A 27,635-nucleotide genomic window follows, 5' to 3' on the forward strand; every position below is an offset into this window, starting at 1 on the left:
GTACATGCAAGCAATCTAGCCATACCCACAAAGGGCAATCCTGAGAAGGTGGATTGACTTACCTTCCAAAGTCAGACATGACATAAGTCACCAAACATGGCCCCATACCTCCTTTGATGGAAATCCTACCAAAAACATTTAATGCACCCTTGTGGCTCCACAAAAGAAAGTGCACAAGTCACCAAAACTGTCGGAACATTTAAAGCCTTGAGTGTCGATCATGCCATCTGGAAGTGTCGCCTGTCTAGAGGAAGTAAGGAACTTCGGAACCTCGGGGTTCCGGAGAACTTCAAAAGGCGAAGGAAAGAACTTCGGAACCTCGGGGTTCTGGAGTTCCAGGATAGAGAGAGGAAGAGAAGAAAAGGAACTTCGGAACCTCGAGGTTCCGGAGGAACTAGAGAGAGAAGGCAAAGGGGAAAGGAACTTCGGAACCTCAGGGTTCCGGAGTTTCGGAGAGGAGAAGGGGAAGCGAGGAAGAGAACTTTGGAACTTCAGGGTTCTAGAGAAAAGAAAGAAGAAGGGCTAGGAGGGAACTTCGGAACCTCGGGGTTCCGGAGTTCCGGAGAAGGCAAGGGAAGGGATCTTCAAAACCTTGGGGTTCCAGAGTTCCGGAGAGGAGAAGGGGAGGGAACTTCGGAACCTCGGGGTATTGGAGTTCCGGGGAACTGCACAAAGGAACTTCGGAACCTCGGGTTTCCGGAGTTCCGGGACAGAAGAAAAGAAAGGGAGAGGAGAGGAACTTCGGAACCTCGGGATTTCGGAGTTCCAGGAAAAGAAAGGAGAGGCAGAAAGGGAAGAAACTTCGGAACCTTGGGATTCCAAAGTTCCGGAGAAGAAAAAGCGAGAGAAGGGAAAGAGAAAGAACTTCGGAACCTCAGGGTTCCGGAGTTCCGAAGAAAGAGAACCGGTGAGAAGGAAAAGGGAAAAGAACTTCGGAACCTCAAGGTTCCGGAGTTCCGGGGAAGAAGAAAAGGCCATGGGAGGGACTTCATCCGGACAAGGCAACACTTCACACTTCATGATTCCATTGTTTTCTCCTTGATCAACTGAGGCAACGGTGGTCCATAGAACATATCTCTGATCGGTTCTCACTGATGGACCAAGGGTGTCATAAAATGACAACAATAACTACTATGGGAAGGCACAAAGTTTGATGTACCTACCCTCATCAATCATTGGTCAATAATTCAAAGGACATGTGTCCTATTAAATGTAATTTTATCATTGGTCAAGCATTAAATGCTATGTAATGGGTGTAACAAACCCTATTTAGGGCTTTCATCTTGTAAGCTCGGCCACTGATTGCAAATCAATCTGAACCACTCTTTGTAAAGATCTATCTATATAAGGCTCAAATTTCTCATTTGTAAAAGTTAATGGTTTTTAGTAGGTTAATATTCAATAGTTAGATAGCAGCTAGAGTAGAGTAAGAGAAAAGGGAGATTGTTGTCAAGACTTTGTTGCAAGAAGCATGTTAATTTCATTGAAGATATGGTGAACTTCATGTGTTGACTCAACATTTTGCATGGTCTCTACTTCTCATTTATTTTCATGTTGATTAGATGGATGGAAGTTTTTGTGAATGGTTAATGGTGAAATTCTTATGTTCACCTACTAGTATTTCATTGATTGTGAAATATCTTGCGTAGTCAACTGAACTCATTTAACCAAGCTTAATTTCAATTGCTACTTCTTCATTGATATGCATTGCATTGATGGTGTCTATGTCGTTGGTAGTAATTTGAATATCATTTTTCTCTCCTTAGAAGATCGCACTAAATTTTGTGGAGTTGTTGCTTTGCATGAAAAAGCAAAGTCTAGTTGAATTTCACTAAGTCATTCATAGTCTTTTACATTCTAGGATTAGATTAGCTTCCTAAACACTATCTCTTTTGTCTTTTGTTTTCAAGTCAAGTTAAATTCTACGTTCCAACAGCATTCAAACATTCAGGTTCAACATAAGTCCCCTTGTGATTCTAGCAATATCACATCATATAAACTGAGTCTATCCAAGAGCACACCAAGACCTGACATTCAGAACCTTGGAGTCATCCCATTTGATCACGCAGTTTAGCACTTGGGAGGATTTTGCTCAAGAGAGGATAGAATAATTCGTATTTTATTTTGTGTTGCATAGTGCATAAAAAACACATCATAAGGACGTATAAGGACCTAAAGAGGATAACACTAGAACTGTGCGTTCATGGAATCCCCCTTGTATTGGGTGCACAACCTGTACAGAAGAGATCTCACCCGATGAATAAAAACTACGCCGCCAAGGTGCACAAGGAGATTGAAAAGATGTTAGATGCTGGCATAATCTTCAAAAGGAGGCATCAGATAAGGATTTGTGTGGACTTCAAGTGCCTGAATGTGGTGATGATTAAAGACCTCTTCTCGATTCCATTCACTGACATCATATTAGAGGAATTTGCTGGTCATGAAATATATATCCTTCATGGATGGGTTCTCGGGGTACAACCAAATAAGTATCATTGAGGAAGACAGGGTGTACGTCATTTTAACAATGGATTAATGTCTGCAATGTGTCTTTCTAATACTTAAATGACTGATCCTGCAACAGCAATAGCAACAGTTAATTGTAATTTTGTAAGCCAATGTCAAGTGATCAGTAAAAAGGAGATTGCCCAAGTAATTATGCTCAAAATTCAGACCTAGTGGTTCAGTACATAAATATTTTTTTGACACTTAAGCAGGAATCAACAGATCAGATCTAAAATAGGTCTATCCAGATTGCAATGCAGCAACCCAAGGCCATCCACATTAGTTACCAAGCATCATCAACCTATCAATCTGGTCACAACATTGAGCTATTAACAACCAGGTGCCAGCAATAAAATAATGAGATTACAGTATTCGACAAGAAAGTGATATAAAGTTTGAGTTTAGCATCCAGCAATTTAATAAAATGGTGTCAAACACCTACTCTTGGTGGTAACAATGCAGAAAACTATGAAATAGATTCAGACTAGTCTGCCCAGCACATCAAATAGCTGTAATTTGAAGTAGCAGATGGGTAAGGGCAGATCACACTGTAATCAATGAGGTATAGTAATAACAAATGTTTGCAAATGTGGTGCTGAATAAATAATTTACCCAGCTGATGAAGAATTATTTGCCCATATTTGCATCCAACAAGGATGAGGAATTGAATGGTTTTGCCCTCAATCCACTCCAAAATTCAGAGGGTTTCTGTCCTCTAGCTTTTGGCATCAGGGAGTTTCACCCTTGAAAGCTGAAAATTCATTTGAAAATAATGACATAATGGATGCCAAAGGAGGGGTTAGTTTTTGCCTTTATAGACACTGCAAATTGGGCTCTCAATTTTACTTTTCTCTCCAAAAATAAAAATAAATAGAAAGTGAAATTATTTAGTAATCAATACAAAAGCCATAAAGATCTCAAATGGATGGCTTAATAAAATATCACTAAATCACTTCCATATAGCAATAAGTGATCAAGGCTGTCAATCTTTACAAGGGGACATGAAAATAAGATGGCAACCTTAAACCTTCATCCTCTTCATTTCAAGGGAAATTCAAGTGTTTTGGCTGTTTCTCATCAAGTGTTCATAATCTTGTTTGGCATGCCAATAGAAATAGAAGGATTTGTGTTCAAAATGACATCGATAACTTCTTTAGATTCAGTTTCTTAGATTTTTTGGATTAAATTCAAGCCAAATTAAGAACAAAGACAAAAGGAAACATTAACTGAAGCTCTCCTTTGTATTAGATGCATCTTCAAACACAAAGCTCCGGTCAGGTTCACTCATGTTTTCCAATCCAGTAGCTGCATTCAGAAATACCAATACTTTTTTGGTTTCCATCACTTTTGCAATCTCTAAATGATAGCAATATTTCTTGATTAAAAACGTTTACTTGAGGTTAAGCACAATAAGAAAATGGCTATGGTTCCTAACATAATGAAGTTTGCAAATCACTCATGAAGATTAGAAATTAAATTTGTTTTCCTAATTCAGTTCAAAGCTCTGATGAGTGATTTATAATGCCTTCTTCATTCTTGCATTATAAATAGCTGATCAAAACTTCTGTTTCCTAATTAATTTCTTGGAAGGCATGTTGGATAGAGTAATAGACCAGTAGGAAAAGGAGTCCAATAATGACCAGACACTTTGCAGGATGTTAACTACTTTCTAGCTCAGTGTATGCCTTTTTTTATTGCATTTATTATAATCACGGTTCTCTCTCCAACTGATCCAGAATTGATCAAGAGGAATTCTAGTTGTTGCACAAGTGATTGCAGTTGCTGCATAAGCATTCTCTTGGCTTTGCAATAGCCTTTTCTATGCAAGTTGTCTTTTGTGCTAGAATGAGCATTCAGTAGTTTTATGAGTGGAGGAGAGTTTCTATAGGTGTGTTAGTTGTGGTTCAAAACATCCTTATGAGAGTTGCAGTCATATACTCATTACATCAGTTGGAAGGACAATTTAGGGCATCCGAGTGAGATGAAGGCAGTTTTTACCCTTTTTTTTAGTATCCCCATTTGTTCCAAAGGGGAAAACTGTTAATTGAGGATTTGAATGTACTACCCCTACCAAAATATTTCAACCCACTTGCAAATTTATTGATTTCCCACTCATACACAATTCCTCAAATAGTTGGCAGACATTAAACCATTCAATTTCCTATGTTTTGTTCTTAGGAACAGCTACAACTTTCATAATCATAGGAAAATTTACAAATGATTGGAATGCATTGAACAATACATAGGCATTTTAACAAACAGATTACAAGGATCTGCCATTGCTAATATATCATACATTAAGTGTTGATTTACATCCATTCATTCATTCATTTATATAAGTTGTTTGTTATGTGAGATTTGCGGCATATCTTGGTAAGCGGTTTGTTAAAATGCCTATGTATTGTTCAATGCATTCCAATCATTTGTATATTTTCCTATGATTATGAAAGTTGCAGCTGTTTCTAAGCACAGAAACTTAGGAAATTGAATGGTTCAATGTCTGCCAACTATTTGAGGAATTGTGTATGAGTAGGAGATCAATAAATTTGCAAGTTGGTTGAAATATTTTGGTAAGGACAATGCAATCGAATCCTCAATTAACAGTTTGTCCCTTTGGAAGAAATGGGGATATTTAGATTTCATGTGACTTCTAGTGTGCAGCGACTAACATTAGTGTGTTAGCTGGTGTTAGTAGCCCGATTCGGAAAAGGGCTACTTAGGAGGAACTTAGTTGCATGTTGGAAGGTTGGTGCATCGCAATCTACTTGTCAGAGAAGACTTTAGTGCAATAACTCAAGCTCAAGAAAGTGGGAAGGAAAGTCCTTTGATACTCATCCTAAAGTTGATTTTAAATTTATTGTTCAATATATATACACACATTACTATTTTTAATCTCTGGCCAACAATTGATAAAGAAATATAGTGTGAAACAATTGTCATGCAAACTAAATACTTGATAAAACAATGCCTGAAATGCTTGCTACAGAAAAAGGATGATGTCAACACTGCCCTATGTTGTAGAATTGCGGATGTTTTGATCTGAAATTGATGCACTACTATTGTAGATGAAATTTGAACTGCAGCAAAATCCAGATTGTTACGACCTTGTTAATGGTTGCCATTCTCACTAGAAGTCTGCTAGAATATGATGGCCTGTTGTGGGAGTGATGTGGTTAGAAATAGCGATGAATGGAGTCCAAAATCAGATTCCTAAGTGTTGCAACTCCCTTAGAAACCTCATGCGCCCTCTCTTTGCTATATGACCCTCTCATGAGCAACAATAAGTGTGGCTAAGTCGGATTTTAAACCATGAAGTGGTACAACCCACAAAAACAAATAAGTTAACCTATATAACAAAGGCACCAATACTCAATCTTCTCTTCGCATCTTGACATGATTTGCGATTGAATGATATTTTCAATTTCTCCAAATTGAATAATCCAACACAATAAAATCTCCTACAAACATTCAACACACTAGTTAACCCTAGATGAATTCACTAAAATGGTTATGAGGGTTTTCATCCTAGGACAAAATATAGATGAACAAAGTTCAATTTTTAAATGCTGGTGTTTGATAAAAAAGTGTGGAATGGATTTTCTCCTCCTCAAATCGCCCTTTTATACACTTTATGGAAATAACAAATTATTAGTGTCCCCTCCAAAAGTGACTTTTAAAATCTCTTAATTAAATAACACTTTTTGGCCTTCTTTTTTTTTTTAAATACTTTATACTTTAGCCAACCTTCTAAAACAAATAAACATAAGTTGCCTTATAAAAAGAACTTTTGAAAACAGAAGTTAATTATTTAATCATTTCTCGTGCATCAATAAAATTCTATGAAAATATGAAAATGGGCCAATTATGCTTCCCCAATAACTCTACGAACATGTTAAGTGCATAGGTCTTCCCTCCCTTAAAATATGGTGTTCTCCAAGGATGATGAACTTATCCAAAAAGTTTGGAGTGCTCCCAGAAGGTTGGAATCACACAGAATTTGGTAATTATGCTCACCTTAATTCCAAGAATTCTCTACTATTGTCATAAAACCTCTCCAAGAAAGTTGGAGTTTTTCCAAAAATGTTGGAATGGACTAGATACAAAGACATTACATTGAAGTCTTCTTCGACAAGTAGATGATGCATCAACCCTCCAATATGCAACAAGAGTTCCTCCTAAGTATCCCTTTTATGAATTGGGCTATCATCACAAGCTGGCAATTGATGTGAGTCACTACAAATGTAATGGACACCCTAGAATGCCCAAAAACTAAACCAACTGCTAATAGGAATTTAGTCAAACAATTTGCATCCAACTCCTTATTTCTCCATTTAATGTTTAAATCCCCTTATAGCTTCGGAAATGAAATGTTTGTTTGTTTTTAAGTCTTTGTATAGATTTGAAATCACATAACATGAACTAGAAGGAAATTACAATAATATGCAACATGAAGATTGAACTACTGCTGATATGATATTATTTCCAGAATTATTAAAATCAAATACATAGCAAATTTTTCAACTCACTAAATACTCCAGCATTTTTGACATAATATTCCAGCAATGACTTCCCATCTTGCTGCTACAGTAACATGAATAGTGCCATGCTACAATAACGTGAATAGTGCCACGCTACAGTAGCGTGAATAGTGTCATGCTACAGTAACGTGAATAGTGCTGTGCTACAGTGCTGCTACAGTATTAATTAGTCTTCAATCAGTCCAATATCTTCATAAAATCATCCCTTCAGAATGGCATAAGCATTGGTCAAGAAGTGGAGAAGGTATGAGCAAAACACCAAATCTGCCTGTAGCTGGAGATGCACCCAATCTGCTTGTTAATGAAGCTGATAGCAATGGATTCCAAAGGCCAAACCCCAAGGGAATGACATCTAGAATGTCACAAGAGAGGATAGACGTCCTCTAATGCCAAGAACGGATCTGCAACTCACACATCAATTTCTTCTCATATTCAACATGCTGAATGAAGCCACAAAAGCTTCCTTTTATTCTTTCTCCAAGGGTCGACCCAAATCACTTGAGCAATGTGGGATAAAAGATGTGCAATATAAAACATATTAAAATATTCACTTATGTCTCCCTTGGGTGCCCCTTTGATTTGCACACATCCCCATAAAATAAATATTAAAGTAACACTTTAATATTTTACAATTAAATTAAATGTTACTTTAATAACACTTCAAGCATTAAAATATATTAGCAATCGGACTCCGAATAGCGCGAGTGATAGCTTGTCAGAAAGCTCCCACCGAGGAGTATCGAATCCAATCACCAAAACTAGCCTCCGTTGTGTCTTGCTGACTTACTAAAAATAGTAAGTATGCCTGAAACTAAGTAAATCAACTCCGTTTTGGCCCAAACTGGAAATGACTAGGCCAAAACACTCCAAGATCTCCTTAAACCCTTCGTTAGCCCTCGGGACCATGTAGAGCTAGGCTAGCGCACATACACTTGGTCAACTGCTAAAGTGGGGACATTACAACAAACTATAAGTCACACAAAATCTAAATATCCCCCTTTGTTCCAAAGGAACAAACTACTAATTGATGACTGAAAGAATATATAATTCCCTTAAAGCACCAATAAAATATGAAGAAACACCATTCTCTCTCCAAAATTCCTAAAAATCTAAAGCCCCAAGTTTTATCTTCTAAAACAAAATAATATTAGGATTTTAGAATGTTCCCTTCATAGGTGTGATCAATTGGCAAAGAACCTAAGCCTATTTTAATTCTTGTAGGTTAATTGGGGTGTGGTGTAGGAACAACAATTAAAAGTGAAAGCAAATTGAGCATTAGAGGTTCTATTGAGAAATATATGTTGCTTATTATTTACCCCAGGAGTTATTCTTAATACATAATGGTGTTGGAGACAAGTTTTTTATATGATCGATGTCAAAAGTTGTATAAATTATTGGAAAGCATTTAGGGGCCATTGCTTCTCTGGGTTACCTTTTTAAATTTTCTTCCTAAAATTGTTAATACTCTTTTTGCTAATATTATGAGCTTTTATTGCATTTTCTAAAGTTACAATTAAAGATTTAAACTTAATTGCATCTATTTTTATTATTCTACTATTTTTTCTCATTGGAGCCCCCAAAAAGAAATTGAAACTGCTTACATACAAAATTGTGTTTTGTTGGCTTTATAGGTGAAACATCCTTCAGCTTTGGATGTATTTGAAGACATTACAAGCATGGCACAAGGAAAACAACTAGTTGTGTTTTTGGACTATGATGGTACACTTTCACCGATAGTTGAAAATCCTGATCATGCATATATGTCTGATGAGGTATTAAATGGAGTTTGTGCTAATTTAAAACAATACTCTGAATTTTTTGGATCTCATTTGATTTCTTAGGCAATCACAATGGCATAAGTTTTTTGTGAGGCATATGAATAAGAAAATTGAACCTACCTTGCATTTCACTCTCTTGAGGCTAGATGAGGAATGCTCTAAGGAATGTAGCCAAACAATTTCCTACTGCAATTATCACAGGCAGATGTAGGGACAAGGTAAGCCAATATAGGTTTTTTTTAATTTAATCTTCTAGTTCTTTAGCTATTCAGTGCTTAACTTTGTAGTATGAAAGTTTTTGCTCAAAAATTGGATATGAATGAGACAAATATAATTCCTTTTGATACTTATATTTTCCATGACATATATGGTAGCAAGGGCCATTTTCTTGTATTAAGCAGACGAAACAAGATTTCTTACATCAAACATATTATAGTTGGCTTGTTTTTCCCTTTCTGTTGGTTCTCCCCTTTATCATGTTAGTTGAATCATTACATTTATACATTGTCTTTGGCAGGTATTTGAGTTTGTGCAACTTCCTGAACTCTATTATGCCGGTAGTCATGGAATGGATATAATGGGGCCAACAGAAATTCATAATAGCAACAAAGAAGGCGACAATATCTATGAAGAAATAAAGGTAAAGTGATCAGAATCTGAGAAAAATAAGTGGGCTTATACAAAAGAGAATTCCAAGAAAATTTATTGTTTTGTACATGGGCCTGTTTTACAGGGTTTGAACCTAAATATTATTAAATAATATTTGATACTGTTAGATATATTTGATGATGCTGAAATTGAAAAACTAAACTATGAACCATTAATGTCCAACCATAAACACAAGATTCAAAGTGAGTTCAAAATCACATCAATGGAGCATTCTCTTAATGAATACAAATGAAAAACAATACAAAATAAATGAAACAAATGCATTCATAAGCCATTCTTCTCCAATGTTCCTCTATCAACCAAGATCTTGCCTTCGCTCTCAGATTTTTCAAGCAATTTGAACAAGAGGCAATGGAAGAATGAGATTGGTTGATTGATGCAAGGATGATCAAAATGAAAAAAGACTAAGTATGCGAAAGATCTCAAAGCAACATTATGACTTTAAGATTTCAAGAAGCGAGAGAGATTTGAAAGAGGGGAGAAATGCATTTATAGGCATCCTCATGAGGGAAACCGGTTTGTGAGAAGAATGTGGGACAAAAAGAAGGTGGTTGAAGGTATGAGTATTTGTCCCACATTCTCCAAAGTGGATGTGATTGATGGGGGTAAAAGAGATTAAATAGGATGAGAATATGAAATGGTGAAGGTTAGGAATTTGTGAAATGGTAAAGATTAAATAGATAATAGATTTATGAAAGAATTTAATAAATGAATCAATTAAATAAATGATAATATATATCTAATTAATAGAGGAATTAGGATGATCACATGAGGATAAATTTTATGGAAAAAATTTATGCGTCTACAATATTATAGGAAATTCTAGAATATGAGGCAAATTAGTAGTTGTTTCGTTATGCTAAATTAGGTTGATTGTTGTGCCTATTAATGTTTGGGTTATAGTTTATTTGTTATGCGGTTATTGTGTACTTTCTATCTTATGTTCCAGTGGCATTTTTTCCAGTGTAAATTATGGCCATGAATTATGGCATCAAAGCTTGTATAGATTTGACTCTCTTATGAGGGGTCGTTGATCATGACATTTCCACATTTTGCACCTCAACAAAAATTTAATGTCAAGGTCCTTACCAATAAATGTACCTTTGAAGAAAAGGTAATGTTTAACCTATGTGAAAGTGTCTTACCATCTTTGATGAAAGAGACTCTCACATAAATTTCAACCTCCTACTTTTTGGTGTATAGGTCTTATTTTTTGTGTGAATGTGTTAATCAATGCGTTCTTTCTAAATTGCCTGTTTAAGATTCATCATGTTAAAACAATGTAACTTGAACCATTTGCTTTGAAAAAAAAGGATTATTGACTGGCACACACTACAATTTTATTTTTAATAGTGATGCCAATGTTTAACTATGTGCACCATTGCATTAATTTGTTTTTCATCTGTGCTCCACGGGGATGTATCCCCTATGCTGGTATGCATGTTCCAATACCGAGGATAGTAGTAACAAATGAAAAATTAGTGCGGCAACTTACGACCTTTCTCAGCCTCTTAGAATGGTGCGATAGTCCTTTATCAAGGCTGCACATAGATTTGAAATAATATGGTAGCTTTTAATTATTACAAAGTTTTTAACTCCTATAGGGAACTCACTATTTAATATGCAGGGTAAAAAAAGATATCATTTGTAGAACATAGAATAACAAAATATGGTAATGACATAACAATAGAGTTTCAGAAAGATGTATCATTAATTACTATATGCAATGTGTACAATGATCAACTGGTTCCCGACACAACAAAAGGAGTATAATAAATACTACCCTGCAGTTGGTTAAGATTACCAACCGCTAGGAACTGCCAACACAACCACCTGTCCGGAACAAATGACAACATTACATTTTATAGCCGACTAATGCTTACTCAACTACTACTTTGGCTAACAAAACATTTATTTATTAGCAATTGGCATAAATTCCTGACTACATCACCCCCCCCAAAAAAGAAGTCGCCTTCTAGATGACAAAAACAAAATGGGAGTTGGAACACAACAAAATTGAAGAAAATTACTAAGAAGGATGAGAGGACGTCCTTGGAAGCATAGAGGATGTCAAGGTAGGTGCTTGGGAGTGCTACTACTAAAGGTGCTGGAGGCATGGGTTGGCTACCAGTTCCCTCTCTTGGGCTGCCATCACCATGTAGGCCACGTCCATCAATTGCTTCTTTGTCTTCTCCAACTTGCAATCCTTTGCTACCAACCTATGTTACTAGAAACGAGAAACGAAAATCAAAACGGAAACCGCAACGTGACGAGAAATGGAATATTAAAAGGTTGCGTATAAGAAACGTATGTATGTATGTAAGTAAGTAAGTTAAAGTTTGTAAAATACAAAACATAATCAAAATAATTAAGAATTTTATAGAATTTTAGTGAAAAAAAAATACTCTTATGATAATTTTAAGAAAATATTTCCCCAAAAATCTAAAATCTAATGGATAGTTTCTCAATTAGAAATTTACTTCATAATTTCTAATCTTAATCCTAGAAAAAACTAAAAAATCAAACTTTCAAAAGTGATAATATAGAACTATTAGTCTTGATGGTCTGTCCAGATGTAATTGCTAGATTCTCACTCTGTTCTTTGGAGGCCTCAACTGACTCGCTGCCTATCTGTAACTGATCGGGCATAGGAAGAATGGGTACAGTATCTAATCCTTTACTCATGGCTGAGTTCTCCCCCACCGCACTGAGAAACTGTTGGGTATCCTCTAGTAATGGCTGCTCTTCAGTTCTGTTGGGTTCTTGAGTTGCATCTTCTTTCTATTCTCCCTCAACCGTGGTATCATCTTTGTTGCCACTTTCCAGCTGCAACTCATGCCTGCTCTCTTGCATGAGCTCATGTTTACCAATCCCTTGATCAGGTGCAATCTCTCCCTCCTCGACCTAATTTCCAGGTTCATCTAAGCCAATGATCCTTACCTCTGCCTCTTGCTCATTTTGTGTTTGAGGATTATTTGCCTCGAATGCAACAGGATCATTTTCTGAAGGTGGAGTGGGTATGTAATCAAGTTCAACCACATCATCCTCTGAACTAGGGTCCTTGGATGAGGAAATAACCTCTGGCCTCTTGATTGGGATCTTTTCTCTTCTTGTTCTTTTCGATGTTCGAGTCCCTCTATTGGCCCTTGCTTTCTTTCTCTTCTTTTTTAGGTTTCTCAACCTCTTCCTTTGGCGCGCTTGAGGTTCCTTCATCCTCTAAAGACTGGGAATTGAGACTACCCATCAAATTGTATGTGAATTGGGTTCCTTCATGGGTCAGTCTCTCAATTTGTTGGGATAACCAGTTATTTGTGTACCTTCTTGGACCTTCCATGACTGCTTCAAAATCTGTGATTGGGTCCTAAGTCCAATCAATGGCCAGTGGGACGTCCTTAACTGCTTCAAATTCCCGAACTTGCAAGCAATTTCCGTAGTCCATCACTTGATCTGGGTACTCATAAAGACGCATTTGCTGAACACTCAACCTAGAATATTCCCACCGATGGACCTCAAAGTCATCAGAACAATTGCTCCAATAGTCCTCTATCGATGCCTTGGCCCTATAATGCTTGTTGTAGGCCCTCTTTGCCAATTTATCATGATCATAGCATTTCCTAGGGAAATATTCCTATAAGCAATAGGATGCCAATTCAGCAAATGACTCTTCAGCTTGCATCGAATTTTTGAAGTGCGCATCAAGATTACCCAAAATCATGGGGAAGGTGAACCCCAATTGCTTTTTGTCTCTGAATAAGCTACCTGCTGGGTGTGCTTGCCTTGCTACCTCCATGAGGACTACTCTATCTGATGGATAGCGCGGAAGCCGGAATAGTGTTCCCTCAAAGCCTGCTATTCTGATGTAGGTGAACCCGGGGAACTGGATGAACCATGCACCGAATTTCTAGATCAAGGTGGTAGCCTGTTTTGATAGCCTTATATGCAATCCTCCTTGCATTAATCTAACCAGGCGCATTGTAAAAGCATCATTAACACGCTCATACTGACCAATTGCGTATGTGATGTTATTCTTTTCTCTTTGGGCAATGTCATAGTAATGCAACTGAGGGTAGTAGTCATATACCTTCACCTGATTCGGGGCATTCCCAATCTCACCTTTCTTAATTAATCCCGTCAGTGGCTGATGTCGAGCAAACATGTAGACCAAGTAGGAAGTCATGGCAAAGTACTTTTTTTCTTCACTCTCAACCAGCTGTGTATGAATATTGTCGCTGATGATCTGAGCCTAGTCGAACTTAGACTTCCCAGCAAAGATTTGCTCAATGAAGTAGAACATCCATTCCTCGAAGAGATTGGATTGAGGAAGTCCCATGACCTGGTTGAGTAAGGTAACCATATCACCATACGCATTGTGAAAATCGCTTCTGGGGGTCTTTTTACTAATTCTAGTGCTTGGTGGTCTTCTCTCACTAAACCATGCCTCATTTATCAATGTTTTGCACTTAGCAGGATTCATGTCATAAACAACCTGAGCCTCATTGATAGTTGTGGCAATGGAATCATTGGGAAACGGGATATCAAATGCTTCCCCAAGGGCTTCAAGCGTGAAGTCGGCTAGTACCATCCCCTTCAATACCACTAATCTAGTTTCCGACTGATAATGTTTAGCAGCCTCAACCACTAATTCATAATTTTGCACAGCCGAAGGGAAACTAGTTGCCCGAGCAATACCACTCTCCATCATCCGTCTGGGCTTGCCATAGGCGTTCAGAGAGTACACTTTATTCCTGAAATCCTGAATATCAATATGTCCTAGGTTCGTGTCTCTTATGTTTTCCCACACACCCTGGACCTTTGACTCCTTGACTCCTCCTTGGTACTGGTACTTCATTTTTTCGACTTTGCGGGGAATGTCAGCTTTGGAAATCTGGGATGTTTCGGTTGCGCCAGATGCTTTTGAGGACTCTGTTGCCGATATAGGCATCTATCCTGCGCAATCAGACATGGATTATGAGACGAGATTAAGATAACAAAAAAGGATTAGCAAAACCAGAAGACGGTGTTAGCATTAAGATTGACGATCAACGAGGTAATCGAAATTTGAAAACATTGCTAAAACACAACATTTAAACAATTTAAATCTGATCGTCTGGAAGCTAAATGCAATTTGAAGCTGAAAGTCAGGTTGGTTTGGTTAATTGTTGTTCTTGGAGCGGATTTTGAAATGTTACTCCTGATTGTTAATGGCAGAAAGTTGCAAACGTTTTGGCTTGCGACTCAATGTTTGAATGTTTTGATAATGTATGCTGATTGTTTCGAGAATGCACTTGGAAAAGAGTGTTTTGGTGAATGATTGATTGTTTCCTAAGGTTTAAGTTTAAATTTTCACAATTTATTTTACAAGTCCATCTTAAGTAAAAGAAATATGATCATTTTTCAACAAGGTGAAGGACGAATTTAACTTACCTGGCAGCAATATGATAGGTTGTTGACCAAAAACAGTTGAAATTCGGTGATGAAGGGAGAACTTCTCGGGCTTGACTCTTTAACCCACACCCTATTTCTTTTGCATGATTCCTCTCAAATGAACTTAACTCCTTTGCGATTTTCGGCTTCGAAAGCTAGAATGCAAACTTTGAATCTATTACTCCAAAATGCAAACTTATCATTTTCGGCTCCTAAAGGGGTTTGAGCGATTTAATATCTTCAGCATGATGGATGTGTTTGAAAATATCTGCAGAATGAAGGTTAAATTTTGATTTAGAATTTACCTCCCTTTTCGGCTTCTCATATGATTCTTTCCTTGAATGATTTCTCGTGATTTTTCCTTTGATGCGACTATGCAAACCTGTGGATTTTCGGCTTGAAACTTACTTTCGTGATTCTCTGATGCTTTGGTTATTCTCGGCGTCATAAAGGGTTTCGCGTGATCTAGAAAACCATTTTAAGTTTTCGGCCTTTGACCTGGTATTTCATGAATCATATCTCTCTGATGATTCTCATATCGCGTGAGTTTCCTCCTTGATGCATTTCACAATTTCCTTCCTTGACGATTTTCAGCCTAGAAGTATGGTTTGCGCGAACTTTCCTCTACTCTATTTTTGGGGAAGATGGCTCTTTTGCGAGATTTATCATTTTCGGGTTCCTTTTCCTTTTTGCATGATTTATTTAATAGCTTGGTTTTCGGCCTAAGGGCCTCTTTTACTAGTTGTAGCCTTGTGCCATTTTCGGGCCATAAGAAGATTTTGTGCGATTTTCAAGTCACTTTCGGGCTAAAACAAGGAAATGCGCGACTTAAATTATATCGCCAATTTCGGCCTCCTAATTGGTTTTGTGAGCTTACTCCTTCTTTACCCTCAATTTCAGCCTACAGGACCAAAGTGTATGATATGGTCTTCTTTTTCGGGCAACTTAGCAATTTTGTGAACTTTAAGTCTTTCGGCCTAGGTTGCAATTTTGTGAGATTTAGTCCTTATTAACTTTTCGACCACTTAAGTAGTTTCGCGAGATTAGCCATTTTCGGCCAAAAGACCTCTATTGCGCCATTTAGACTCTATTAACTTGTGCTCTTTCGGGCCAAAGGGTATTTTCGGCTAATGAACCAATATTGTGAATTTGATTTGAAATTTTCTTCCTCATGCCCGATTTAGAACTCTTAAGTGGTTTTCGAGCTTAAAGGCCATTTTGTGAATTTCGGCTTAAAGGCCGATTTTGAGAGCCTTTGCTTATTTTTGGCCTAAAAGGATTTTTCGCGAGTTTTGCCCATTTTCGGCCTATAGGGCCTTTTTGCAAACTATGACACGATTTACTTCTTTTCGCTTTTCAGCCTAAGAGGCCATTTTGCGCAATTTAAATTATTTTCGGGTTAGGAGGCAATTTTGCGAGTTTTCTTTGAGTGACCTCCAACTTCGGCTTTATGGCCCCAATTTTGAACTTTTCCTAGCATTTCGGGCTATTTGACCGAATTTCAACTTTATGTTGTAACATTTTGAGCCTTAAAGATTTTGAATTTGCATTTTGTCCTTAGGGGCCGATTTTGGCTCTCAAGAGGTCCTAAAGACATTTTCAACTCAGCCTCAAGATTATTTCGGAAACTTTGAACTTTCAAAACCCCCTTGGTGGCTTGGTCATCTGACTTAGATGCAAAATCTTGCTTCTTTTTTTCAAGATGTAAACACTCCAGTACCTAGAACTTAGGCTAGTCATATTATATACTTGGTTTTCTTCTTTTGTAAAATCTGGAGTAAATATTATATACTTGGTTGTCTTCTTTACGCACAATACACGTAACATTAAATCTCCTTTTGGGATTTACCTTAATTAAGTCTTGAGACAGCAATTCCAACTTGGGATGAGAATGGCCATACATTTTATAAATATAATTTAATAATAAATGAAGACATTTCATTATAATATTCAATTTAAAATTCTAAGGATAATTTAGAAAATAGAACTTATCTTGGTTTAGAGCCACAATAATTAGATAATTATATAACTGCTGGGTTTGCTCTCTTTTTATTTGAATGCTTGGTTATTCCACTTCTTCCATTGATTTCTCCTCGAATGATATTTTATTATTTCTTCAATGTTCTTTAAACTTAATCAATGTAAATGAATACTAAGTGAATAATATGTCTTTAAGCTTTCCCTTTCACTCAAAGGGTCTAGACCGAAAGATAGTTGTCTGTGATGTAGTCTTTGGTAAATATGCTGATGATGATCTTCCAATCTGCAACTTGCTCCAATTCCTCTTCCAAGTGTGATGATAAATTATGCAATGAACTCACTGCCACCGTTGCTATGTCTGATAGAATCAATGATATCTGTAAATCTTAAACTGCTGCTCCTGATTTATCTTTTTACCCTGCAGGATGGCAAGATCATGCTCTGATGCCACTATAATGTCCCCTACTAGGAGGCTGCCAATTCCTGCAACTTAATAATAGTTCTGATCTGATTTGATCGATGATCATGTCATTGGATGCTTTTGATTCCATTCCTTTATATCTCTCAATGTGAGGGAGAGGTCACACCTCTTCATTATGGATGCCCTTTGGCAAGAGACACACCCTTTCACCGTTAACACCCTTGAAAGAGTGCAACTCTTCATTATCTATGCCCTTTAAAAGGGACACAACCTTTCACAATCAGATCTATATGTATTTAAATCAGATTTGCGCTTCTGATCCCCAAATTATCCCCCTTTCAAATGAAGTTCTCTTCTCCCTTTTATATCTCATGTTTGAGGGAGTCACAACTTTTCATCTTACGCCTTTTGACTATTCATTAAACCTAACTAAATGTTAGTTATGGTTATGTTTAATTTTATTCTTTAATATTTATAATTTTATTATTAAATCCTAATTTGAAAAAGGGACATTAAATCTCCTTTGGCCCGGAGGCATTTCTCTAGGGAAGGTAGAAGTGGATAGGTAATCTCTAATGCTTCTGCACCATTGCGGCAATGCTGAAATATGAAACAAATGAGCATTTGGGAAGTCCTTGTTCACCCCATTAGGTGGCTCTCTTGACTTGATTCAAAACAACTAGCCAACAATGGTATGGCTCTTCCTCGATTGGACAATAATAGTGAATGTAAACTCTTGCAATAAAAGCAGCCACCTACTCACCCTCCACTAAATGATTGGCTTGTTTATGAGGTACATTTGGGCTTGATGGTCTACATAGAAGGTGAAGGGTGTTGCCAACAGGTAATGATGGAACTTTTGTACGAAATACACCATTCCTAGTGCCTCTCTCTCAGTTGTACTGTAATTTCTTTCAAAATTTGAGAGTAGGCGATTGGCAAAGAATACCGGATGGTTGAGTCCTTGTAAACCTACTTGCACCAATGTGACCCCAATTGCATAGTGGGAGGCATCCACATGCACATGGAACTCCTTGTTCCAATCTGGGTAGGCAAGGATGGGTGCATTAACCATTCTCAACATGAGTTCATTGAATGCTTTGTCTTGCTAATCCCCCCACATGGACGGTTATCCCTTTCTTGTCAACATGTTGAGGTGGTAAGAGATTTGGGTAAAATTCTTTATAAATCTTTGGTAGTAGGCAACATGCTCGAGGAAGGATCACTTCTATTACATTCTTTGGTGCCTCCATTTGTATGATGATCCCTACCTTGTCTAGGTCAATCTTTAATCCTGCCTTGAAAACTATGTGGCCAAGCAACATACTTTGGGCCACCATAAATCTGCACTTTTTAGGGTTGAATACTAACCTTGCCCTTCGACACTTTTCCATACATTCTCTCAATGCAATCAGGTGAATATCCTATCCACTATATATCAACCAATCATCCAAGAATGCTATAAAGTTTCCCACCAACATCTTGTCAATGATGTGTAAGATGATGCTCTGGAAGGTAGTAGGTGTGTTCAACAAGCCAAATGGAATTTTGTTGTATGAGTATACCCCATCTTCCACTATGAAGGTAGTCTTTAATTTGTCCTCCTCGGCGATACCTATCTAGTTGTACCCCAAAAATTTGTCCATAAGGGAATATATCTCATGGCCGCAACCTCTAGTATGGTGTCAATGAAGGGAATCGAGAATGGATCTTTGATTGTGACTGCATTCAAGCACCTAAAGTCTACACAAATCTTGATCTAGTTTTCCGGATATGACAATCGATGAGACCCACTTGCTCGTTTCTACCTTGAAAATTATACCTGCATCTAACATTTTCTCAATTTCTTCATGTACCTTGGAGGCGTAATTTTTCTTCTTTTTGTAGGGTCTCTTTCGTACAAATTGTGCACCCGGTATGAGGGGTATTCTATGTACGTAGAGTTTTGGTGGTAGCCCCTTGAGGTCCTTATATGTCCTGGCAAAGGTATCCTTATATTTCATGAATATCTTGAATGCAGCTACCTTCAATACGAGGTCCCAAATGTCATTAACCAAGATGCTCTTCGGATTGTCTTCATTTCCCAAACTTATCTTGTTTGCACTTGGCTCTTCATACTATATTATCTTGTCTTTCAAAGTGATGATCATCCTACCAATCCCTCCTTGTACTCCTCGTAGTTTGGGGGGAAGGTAGCATTCTTGGCACCTTGGTCGCCTTCCTTAATCTCTTCAATTTGTAGCATGTTGCATTTTGGGTGAAAGACTTCATAGTCTTCCATTTGTTTTAGTGGAATAATCCATTCAAGGAATTCGTTTCATCTTCAGAGTAGTCTTCCATCTCGAGCATCCCTTCACCATTAAGTTCCATGCCTTTCCTTCTTTCATCCATACCCGACACTCAATTTCGGACTCTGATTCGTAAGATGCCAGTTCCTCTCTCACTGCTTGATTCCTCAAGTCGATGACGCACTTCCTCCCTTCGCTCTCGATGGAGAGTGTGTTCCACTTCCATTTATGGTTTTCCTTGATGGTTATCAACCAAAATCTCTCTAGAAGTGCATCGTACGCCTTCTTCTGCGAGCGATGGGATGACTATGAAGTTCAAGAAAAAATACATAGTTTGAATCATTACTTTTTCTAATGTTTTATTTTTTCACTTTTAATGTTCATTGCCTAATTGTAAGCATCGTTCTACAAGGATAGTGGTACTACCTTCATTTTCTTCCTCAAGGAGGGAACTAGTCCTTCAATGACCCACCTTTTCTTCAACCTGTCGACTGGCTGGTTCTCCATGTTACCCAGCAACTCCTTGAGCCTATGATTGTATGATCGCACATTCTCATGCTTCCTCTATTTGGTGTTATAAATTTCAGCAACAATATCATTATCATCCCTTAATAATTAAATTCTTCGTAGATTGCTTTCTTCAACCTATCCCAAGATTCTATGTGCATCTTCTAGTTTTGAGAATCAATCGATGGCCACTCTCCATAACATTGTGAGAAATGACCTCAACCAATATTCTTTATCAATTTGTGACTGTTTTCCAACCAAAAAGTTTTGCATGTCTTAGAATGCCTTGCAAGATCATTCAATCCATTCCCCGTAAACTTGGGGAGTTTTTGCATGTCAACACCTGGACTCGCTGGGGGGGTCATGATCGTTCTCGATCGGTATGTACCATGTGGCCAAGACCAAATTGGATTGTTTTTCTCTTGACATTCCGATGCTACACTTGCACTCTCGGCCACGTGCAAGCCCTCTACACTTCCACTGTCCACGTCCTTTGCACCTTGGTTACCTTCCTCGTTTCTCGACTCTTTCCTCCTTGGGATCTTTGACTCAAGCCCCCCTATTCTTGGTTCCTCTGTTATAGATAAATTCTCAATGTGGTGCAAATTGTTTTCAAATATTTTGGCAACCTCATTCTCAAGGGTCCTTCCTTTGTCTTCTTCGTCACATACTGACTATACGAGCAAGCTACTCTTTGTGGACTTGTCCTGGAGTCTTCTTCGTCCAGTACTGACTGAACGGACTAATTGTTTGCTTGATCGGCAAGGTCTTCATGTACTTCATCAGGGAGTGATAGGTTTCTTGCAATTTCCTCCCACTCACTCCACGTACGCGTTGTTGTGCCTTCTTTGTCGGACAATCTCTCCCGACTACAAATTTGGCCGACACTTTACTTTTACTTCTTGTTGGACTCCGGGATTCCTTGACAATTTCGCAAAAACACCATCTTCGTTCACTTTGCTTTTTGATCCCAAGAGATCTTGCCACCAATCCCTCTCCCTCCTCTTGAGTGTTTACTGTACATCTTTTGTCCTTATTTGGTCATAGGGGCATTAATTGTCGAAGATGCAGCATTTGTTTGTATCATGCTCTTCTTCCTTCCTTCAATTCCTTTTTTCCTACTATTGTAGTATTTGTTGTCAACATTGCTCTCGGTCCCTTTCCTCTCAAAGATTTCAAAGAGCAATGAAGTTATGTGCCAACAACCTTCGTAGGCTTCAGAGGAGATGGTCGACTATGTGGTTCATTGTGAGGTTATCTCGAATGGTGCTCTCAGGGACCTCTCACTGGAGACCTCCCTTCGAACGTACTGGTTGAGGGATGCTTCCCACAAGTATACCAGGTCTTGCGTCAACTTGACCTCAATCATGTTTTCCTCTTCCTTAGTTTCCGATACTTCTTGTTCAAACAGTTGGCCAATTACATCGCCATATTGCCTCTCTGTGGCTTAGATCTCCAAGCTTCGTATCAGCAACGACACCAAAATGTTTACTCCCGTAGGGAGCTTACTATTTAATATGTAGGGTAAACAAAGATATCATTTGCTGAAAATAGTATAACAAAATATGGCAATGCCGGAACAATAGTTTTAGAAAGATGTATCATTCATTACTATATGCAGTGTGTACAACAATCAACCGGTTCTTGACACAACAAAAGGATTACAATAAATACTATCTTGCAGTTGGTTAAGAATCTTAAGATTACCAACTGCTAGGAAATGCCAACACAACTACCTGTAGGGAACAAATGACAACATTACATTTTATAGCCAACTAAAACTTACTCAACTACCACTTCAGCTAACAAACATTTATTTATTAACAATTGACATAAACTAGCAACTACAAAAGTGCTGCAATACTTCCAAAGAATATCTCTGGTTATCATAACAACATTTTCTGTTATCATGGCATATGAATAATACAAATCTGATGCCCTACAAAATGGCACAAGGTTAGTCAATGACAAAATAACACAAAAGACACAAAACCATTAGTGTTAGTCAATCAAAAACTAATCTAAAAAGGCATACCAAGAGAGACACTAAAAGCATGCAAGCATATTTAACTATCAAAGCAAACATGATGAGGCATCTCCAAATACCTCCTAACATACTCTTAGTTCCTTCTCCCTTGTTCCTCTCCTCTCCAAGTTCCAAAATAGTGTAGCTCTCAGCAGCTTTTTGCACTATGGATGCTTATGGAGGATTGAGATTTAATATTAAGTTTCAAATATGAAATGAAAAGCTAAATACTATGTTATTGATGCTAAAATGATTGATTTTACCAAAAAGACAAGATTTTAGTTATACTATGCTAAATGCTCTCTAAAAATGCCTATAGCTTAAATGCATACAAGTTTTCAGGATCTGGATTATGAAGAAATGGGCTCTATTTATAGGAAAAATGGAGCAATGGATGGTTGAGATTGAGCAATCTCAACAAGGGTCAGGATTGAATGATTTCAAATCCATGTGAGGGCTTTCAACCCAATCCCAGGATGACAAGTGTCAATGTGAGATAGGTTGAGAGGAGAGGGAATAAGCATTAAATGCCTGATATGACTTTGGGATTTTGAGTCAAGGTTGGTTGAATGAATAAAATCTTTATTCCAAGAATAAAGCTTTTATCCAATGGATAAACTCTTGTGCAAATGTGAAATGGATGAATATGGTCAAAACAATAAATGTTTGGGGAGACAAGTTTGAAATAACCATAAATGGTTATGTAAGAGCCATAAATGGTCATGTAAGAGCCATTAGTGGTCTTGGAAGACTCTGGAGGTTAATTTGTTGAACACACAAAGCATTAAATGCTTTTCAAAGACTTTGGAGTCTTTGAGAAGTGACTCCATTTTGCTTAAGAATGTGACAATAATTAGGGGATGGATTAGGCTAATTAGGAAGGGGTTAGAAGAATCTAGAAGGGGATTAGATTTTGCAAGTGGATTTGGTGGGTGAAGGAAAATAGGATTTTATTAAAATAAAAATTCATTTATTTCAATAAATGTGTGCAAGTTGCATGTGTAGGAAAATGCAAGTGGGGGGGATAATGATTTAAATAAATGTTTGATTTAATTTATTTAAAAGAGGAAAAGGGAATTTTAATTAAATAAATAGATTTTATCTATTTAATTGATTTGTATTTGGTTTAATGAATTAATTAAAATAAATTGAATAATTTATTTAATTAATAGAAGAATGTTTGGAGATGAATTAATTAAATATTAATTTAATTAATTGATGGCTAGTGGATTTTTAATCAAATAAATAGCAAATATTTATTTAATTAAGCTGGACATATTTGTGTAACTACAAAATCTATTCATAAGACATTAGAAAAAACCGTTTTAGGAAATAAAATGAAAATATAAGGATATTTCATTTACAATATGTATGCTCATTTACAATGAAAGTATTTGAATTTTGATAATTTGTTTGTCGATTCTCATGTGGAATCTCAATTCAAGTCTAATGCTATGTATTAAGCTTCTACAATGTCTAATGAATTCTTTATCAATGTTATGATATGAATATTTGAAATTCCTCTATATTTTCAAAAAATTCCCTATTTTTTAACAGCTGTCCCATAAAAATTGGCCCAAAAGTAACCCTATACCGGAAACACATCCCACCATCCCCTGCCATCCCCATCTTGAAATTCCATGGAGCATAGTTTTTCATGCCTCAGATAATGTTTGCCTTTGGTCCTAAAATGTCTCTCTGTTACATGCAATGGGATGGATGTCTTTGTTCCATAAGTACAACCTCTTGTGTGCACTTTGAAGCATTGCCTCAATCTCAAAAGGAAGTTGAGGATTCAAGAGTCCCAAAGAAGGTATTGCACAAATCTTTTGGACAACAATCCTCTATGGTTTCTTCCAAGCCAGCCTAACTCATTTTGAAAGTGCACCCAATGATGTTGCTATATCTGAGAACTTGGTAATCAACTTGTGAAATCTCTATTGTACAAACTGTGGTGGGATCTATCTATGATTCCCCACCACTGATACTGAATCCCAAACAATTCCTCAAATTCACTTGCAACTAATTCTTTCATACAGTTTACAACACTTGATCCAATTGCTCCATTTGCTCCAGTTGCTTTGACTATGTCTCACAAGACAATTAATAGAAAATACTTAACCTATTAATGAATGATGTCCCCACCACTAATAGTGAATCCCAAACAATTCCTCATATTCACTTGCAACCAATTATGTCATACAGTTTACAGCACTTGATCCAATTGCTCCAGTTGCTTTGACCATGTCTCACAAGACACTTAATATAAACTACTAAACGTATAAATGAATCATGTCTAAAACATAATATATCAACCTCATAAATGTTGTTGGGCTGTTGCACAATCCAAAGTACACAAATAACTATTCAAACAATCCTTATTTGGTTTTAAATGAATTCTTGCAGGATTCTTACTTTTGATCCTCACTTGATAGTAACCTTATTTCACAACCATTCTGCAATTGATCTGAATTCATATTTTCATTCTTCTGCTCTTTACTGATTTTTTTGACAGTGGGTATTCATTCCACATGATTATGTCTTGTTACATGAGCTTTGTATATACTCACTTGTCTAGGCTTTATATGTTTGGGTTTTCCCCCTTTTGTTTTGAAATTTAATTGCTTCCTAGTTTGAGTTGTAGATTCTTTGTTTTTACTTTTTCAGCAGTCATAGTTAGCTACTACAACTTACTGGATCTATTATTCATACCTGACCTAGTTTGGTTATCTATGTGTCTTTATATGATGTATTTATTTTTTATCTAGGTTGCCGTGTTTCATTATCATTCTTATGTACTTATTCATATGATAGTTCATGAGGTCTACTCGGACTACAATTCCCATACAGTTATTTGTTATTCATTTCTTGAAGCAGATAATTTTACTGATAATGCAGGTTTTCAATCGAAATGACCCATGTATATTTCTTGTAATGAGGGCATAAGTAAAGATGCTACTTGATTGCTTGTTTTCATGCTGTTTCTTGCTCTTTATTCTTTATAGCTGAATCCATTATCTTGTGTGTGCAACTGCAGATACGGGGAAAGGCTGTTTCTTTTCAACCTGCTAGTGAATATCTTCCCTTAATGGATGAGGTTTGCACCTAATATCTTCTACTTTCTTAGACAGTTCAACATCCCCAGTATCGTGGATCTATAATCAAGAATTCACACAAAAAGAACACCAACATTCTAGAATTTGTGTATGATCTACACATATACATACTGTTGTTTTTTGCATCTTGTCATTATTGCTTATATATGAAAAAAAATTATTGGGGCTAGTTGATTTGTTGCTGCAGGTTTGCAGGGTGCTGAAGGAGAGAGCAAGATACTACACTGGTGCAAGGGTTGAGCATAATAAATACTGTATTACCGTACACTTTCGTTGTGTTAAAGAGGAAGTATGATGTTTTCTATTGACTATGTTGCTATACTCTATCCTTGGATTAAGTATTATTATTTTGATTATGATATGTTCATTTTATTCTTTTGTCGAGAGCTTGTCCCCTCAACAAAATGTTTGTGTGTAGATGAACTTGTTTGTGAAAGGTTATGGACTATTGTCTTACAAAAAATCAACAAATAGACAAGTCACTTGCAATGGGTACGGTTACTCTCGAGCCTCCATCGACAATGGTGTTTGTCAACGTCTTCCCCATTATTTCCATCTCGACGACTGCCAACTTCCTCCCGATGCTCACCGTCAGCAACATTGGATCACTGGACTCATTCCCTTCAGGTGGTGGTCTTTCTGTTAGTTCCACCTTGTGTGGCTTACATTGTTTCTGGATGACTGTGTTGGCAATTGCCATTCTCAGTTGCGGCATAGTTTGAAGAAGGTCTGCCACCTTAATGGGTACGGTTGTCTGTAGCACTTGCCGGACTATGTTCTTCTCTGACTCCCGCAACGATGTACTTCCAATTCCATTGGAAGTTACTTGTTCCTTTGCTAACACTTGTTCTACTTCTGCTCGTTCCTTTTCTGTACCAAAGTTTGAATACATCGCCTTCTTTGTATGTGCTCTCGTGATTAAAAAAACTATGTGCTCCTATTCCTCCACGTCCAACATATTAATACCCTTCTGCTTCAGGCAGATGGTGTCTTCATGGTCACTTGGTCCACACCATTTGCACAATAATTGTACGTTGTCTTTCTTGTTATGGCAGTCTCTCACAAAGTGCTCCCATTTGCTACATTGTCGGCACTTTATGATAGGACGTCCTCTAGAGTCATACTGTATTTGGTTTCGCCCTCTTTGATTTCCATGGCCGCCAAGTGATACATTTTGAGGTTTTGATGGGCTAGACTCTCCCTATGTGAAGAGTACTTGCATACTTCTTGTCTTCAAATTGTATGGGCACTCCTTGATTGAATGCCCCAGCACTTGGCAAATCTCACAAAACATATTTCTAGGACAATTACCTTTTGTGTGCCCCTCACTTTTGCACTCAGTACACCATAGTTCATTACCTTCTTTGTTGGTTCCTTTCTTAGCCTTCAATTCTTTCATCATTCTCAACATATCCCGTTGAAGGACTCCTACGGTTTTGGATTCTTCGTCACTGCTACCTTCGGTGTTCTCATCGTCGTCGGTCTTCCTCTTCTCTCGGGAAGAGGTTTTGTTTTCACTCTTGATGTCCATTGCCCAATTGTAAGCATTGGCGTACGAGGACGGAGGCACTACTTTCATCTTCTTGCATAGTGAGGGTATCAATCCCTCCATGAACCACCTCTTCTTCAACCCGTCGGCTGGCTGGTTCTCCATCTTGTTCAACAGTTCTTTGAGCCTACGGTTGTAAGCGCGTACACTCTCATTTTTCCCTTGCTTGGTATTATAGATTTCGGCCGCGATCTCATTATCATCCCTCAGGAGTTTGAATTCATCCTCGAAGTCCTTCGGATTATACCATCTTGTTTTGTACTGGGCGTTGAGGTCAATATACCAATCAATTGCCATCCCCTGAAGGGTGGCCAGAAACACCTTCAACCAGTAATCCTGGTCATCTTGGCCATTTGCCTCCCGAATGGTTATACATGTTTTGCAATGTCGTGCGAGGTCCTCTGATCCATCCCTCATGAACTTCGGCAGTTACTGCTTCTCCAAGGTGTTCACCATTGTTTTCACTCGGAAGGTACCGTGGGGATTTGCCTTGTGTGCCTAACCTGGATGGACTGTTTCGACCACTATGTTCAAGTGCTTTCCCTTCACTCTCAACCACGCAAGCATCCTCTACATGTCCACCTTCCGCGTCCCCAACACTTCAGTGGACTATTCCGATTGCTACATTCCAGTGCTTTCCTTGCACTCTCAGACATGCGCACGTCCTCTACACATCGACCTCTAGCGTCCCAACACTCCAAGTACTTCAAGGCTCCAACTCATCTCTGTGCTCCCTCCAGCCGAGGGTCGGCGGATCACCTAATCACTTGATCTTGACCACCCTATGGCCTCCTCTCACCTTTAATGGGGTCTACGGATATGAATCACTCAAGG

The 27,635-nt window shown here is 37.7% G+C and overlaps 1 protein-coding gene across 11 annotated transcripts in view; it reads left to right on the forward strand.

Annotated features, from left to right (window-relative positions):
* The window catches only part of LOC131067702 (probable trehalose-phosphate phosphatase C), a 185,363-nt gene that overhangs the window by 107,146 nt on the left and 50,582 nt on the right, over positions 1-27,635 (forward strand). For 10 of the 11 annotated variants that reach the window (XR_009111866.2, XR_009111865.2, XM_059216808.1 and 7 more), the window contains 5 exons: positions 8,675-8,815; positions 8,968-9,039; positions 9,339-9,461; positions 25,174-25,233; positions 25,440-25,541. Coding sequence is in view for 9 of the 11 variants with exons in the window: in XM_059216808.1 (XP_059072791.1) it covers positions 8,675-8,815; positions 8,968-9,039; positions 9,339-9,461; positions 25,174-25,233; positions 25,440-25,541 (498 nt within the window). In the remaining 2 variants the exon portion in view is untranslated. The remainder of the gene's footprint in view (positions 1-8,674; positions 8,816-8,967; positions 9,040-9,338; positions 9,462-25,173; positions 25,234-25,439; positions 25,542-27,635) is intronic. The other variant, XM_059216814.1, reaches the window with a different exon arrangement.

This window comes from Cryptomeria japonica, chromosome 2 (assembly GCF_030272615.1).
Source record: "Cryptomeria japonica chromosome 2, Sugi_1.0, whole genome shotgun sequence".
NCBI classification, from domain to species: Eukaryota; Viridiplantae; Streptophyta; class Pinopsida; order Cupressales; family Cupressaceae; genus Cryptomeria; species Cryptomeria japonica.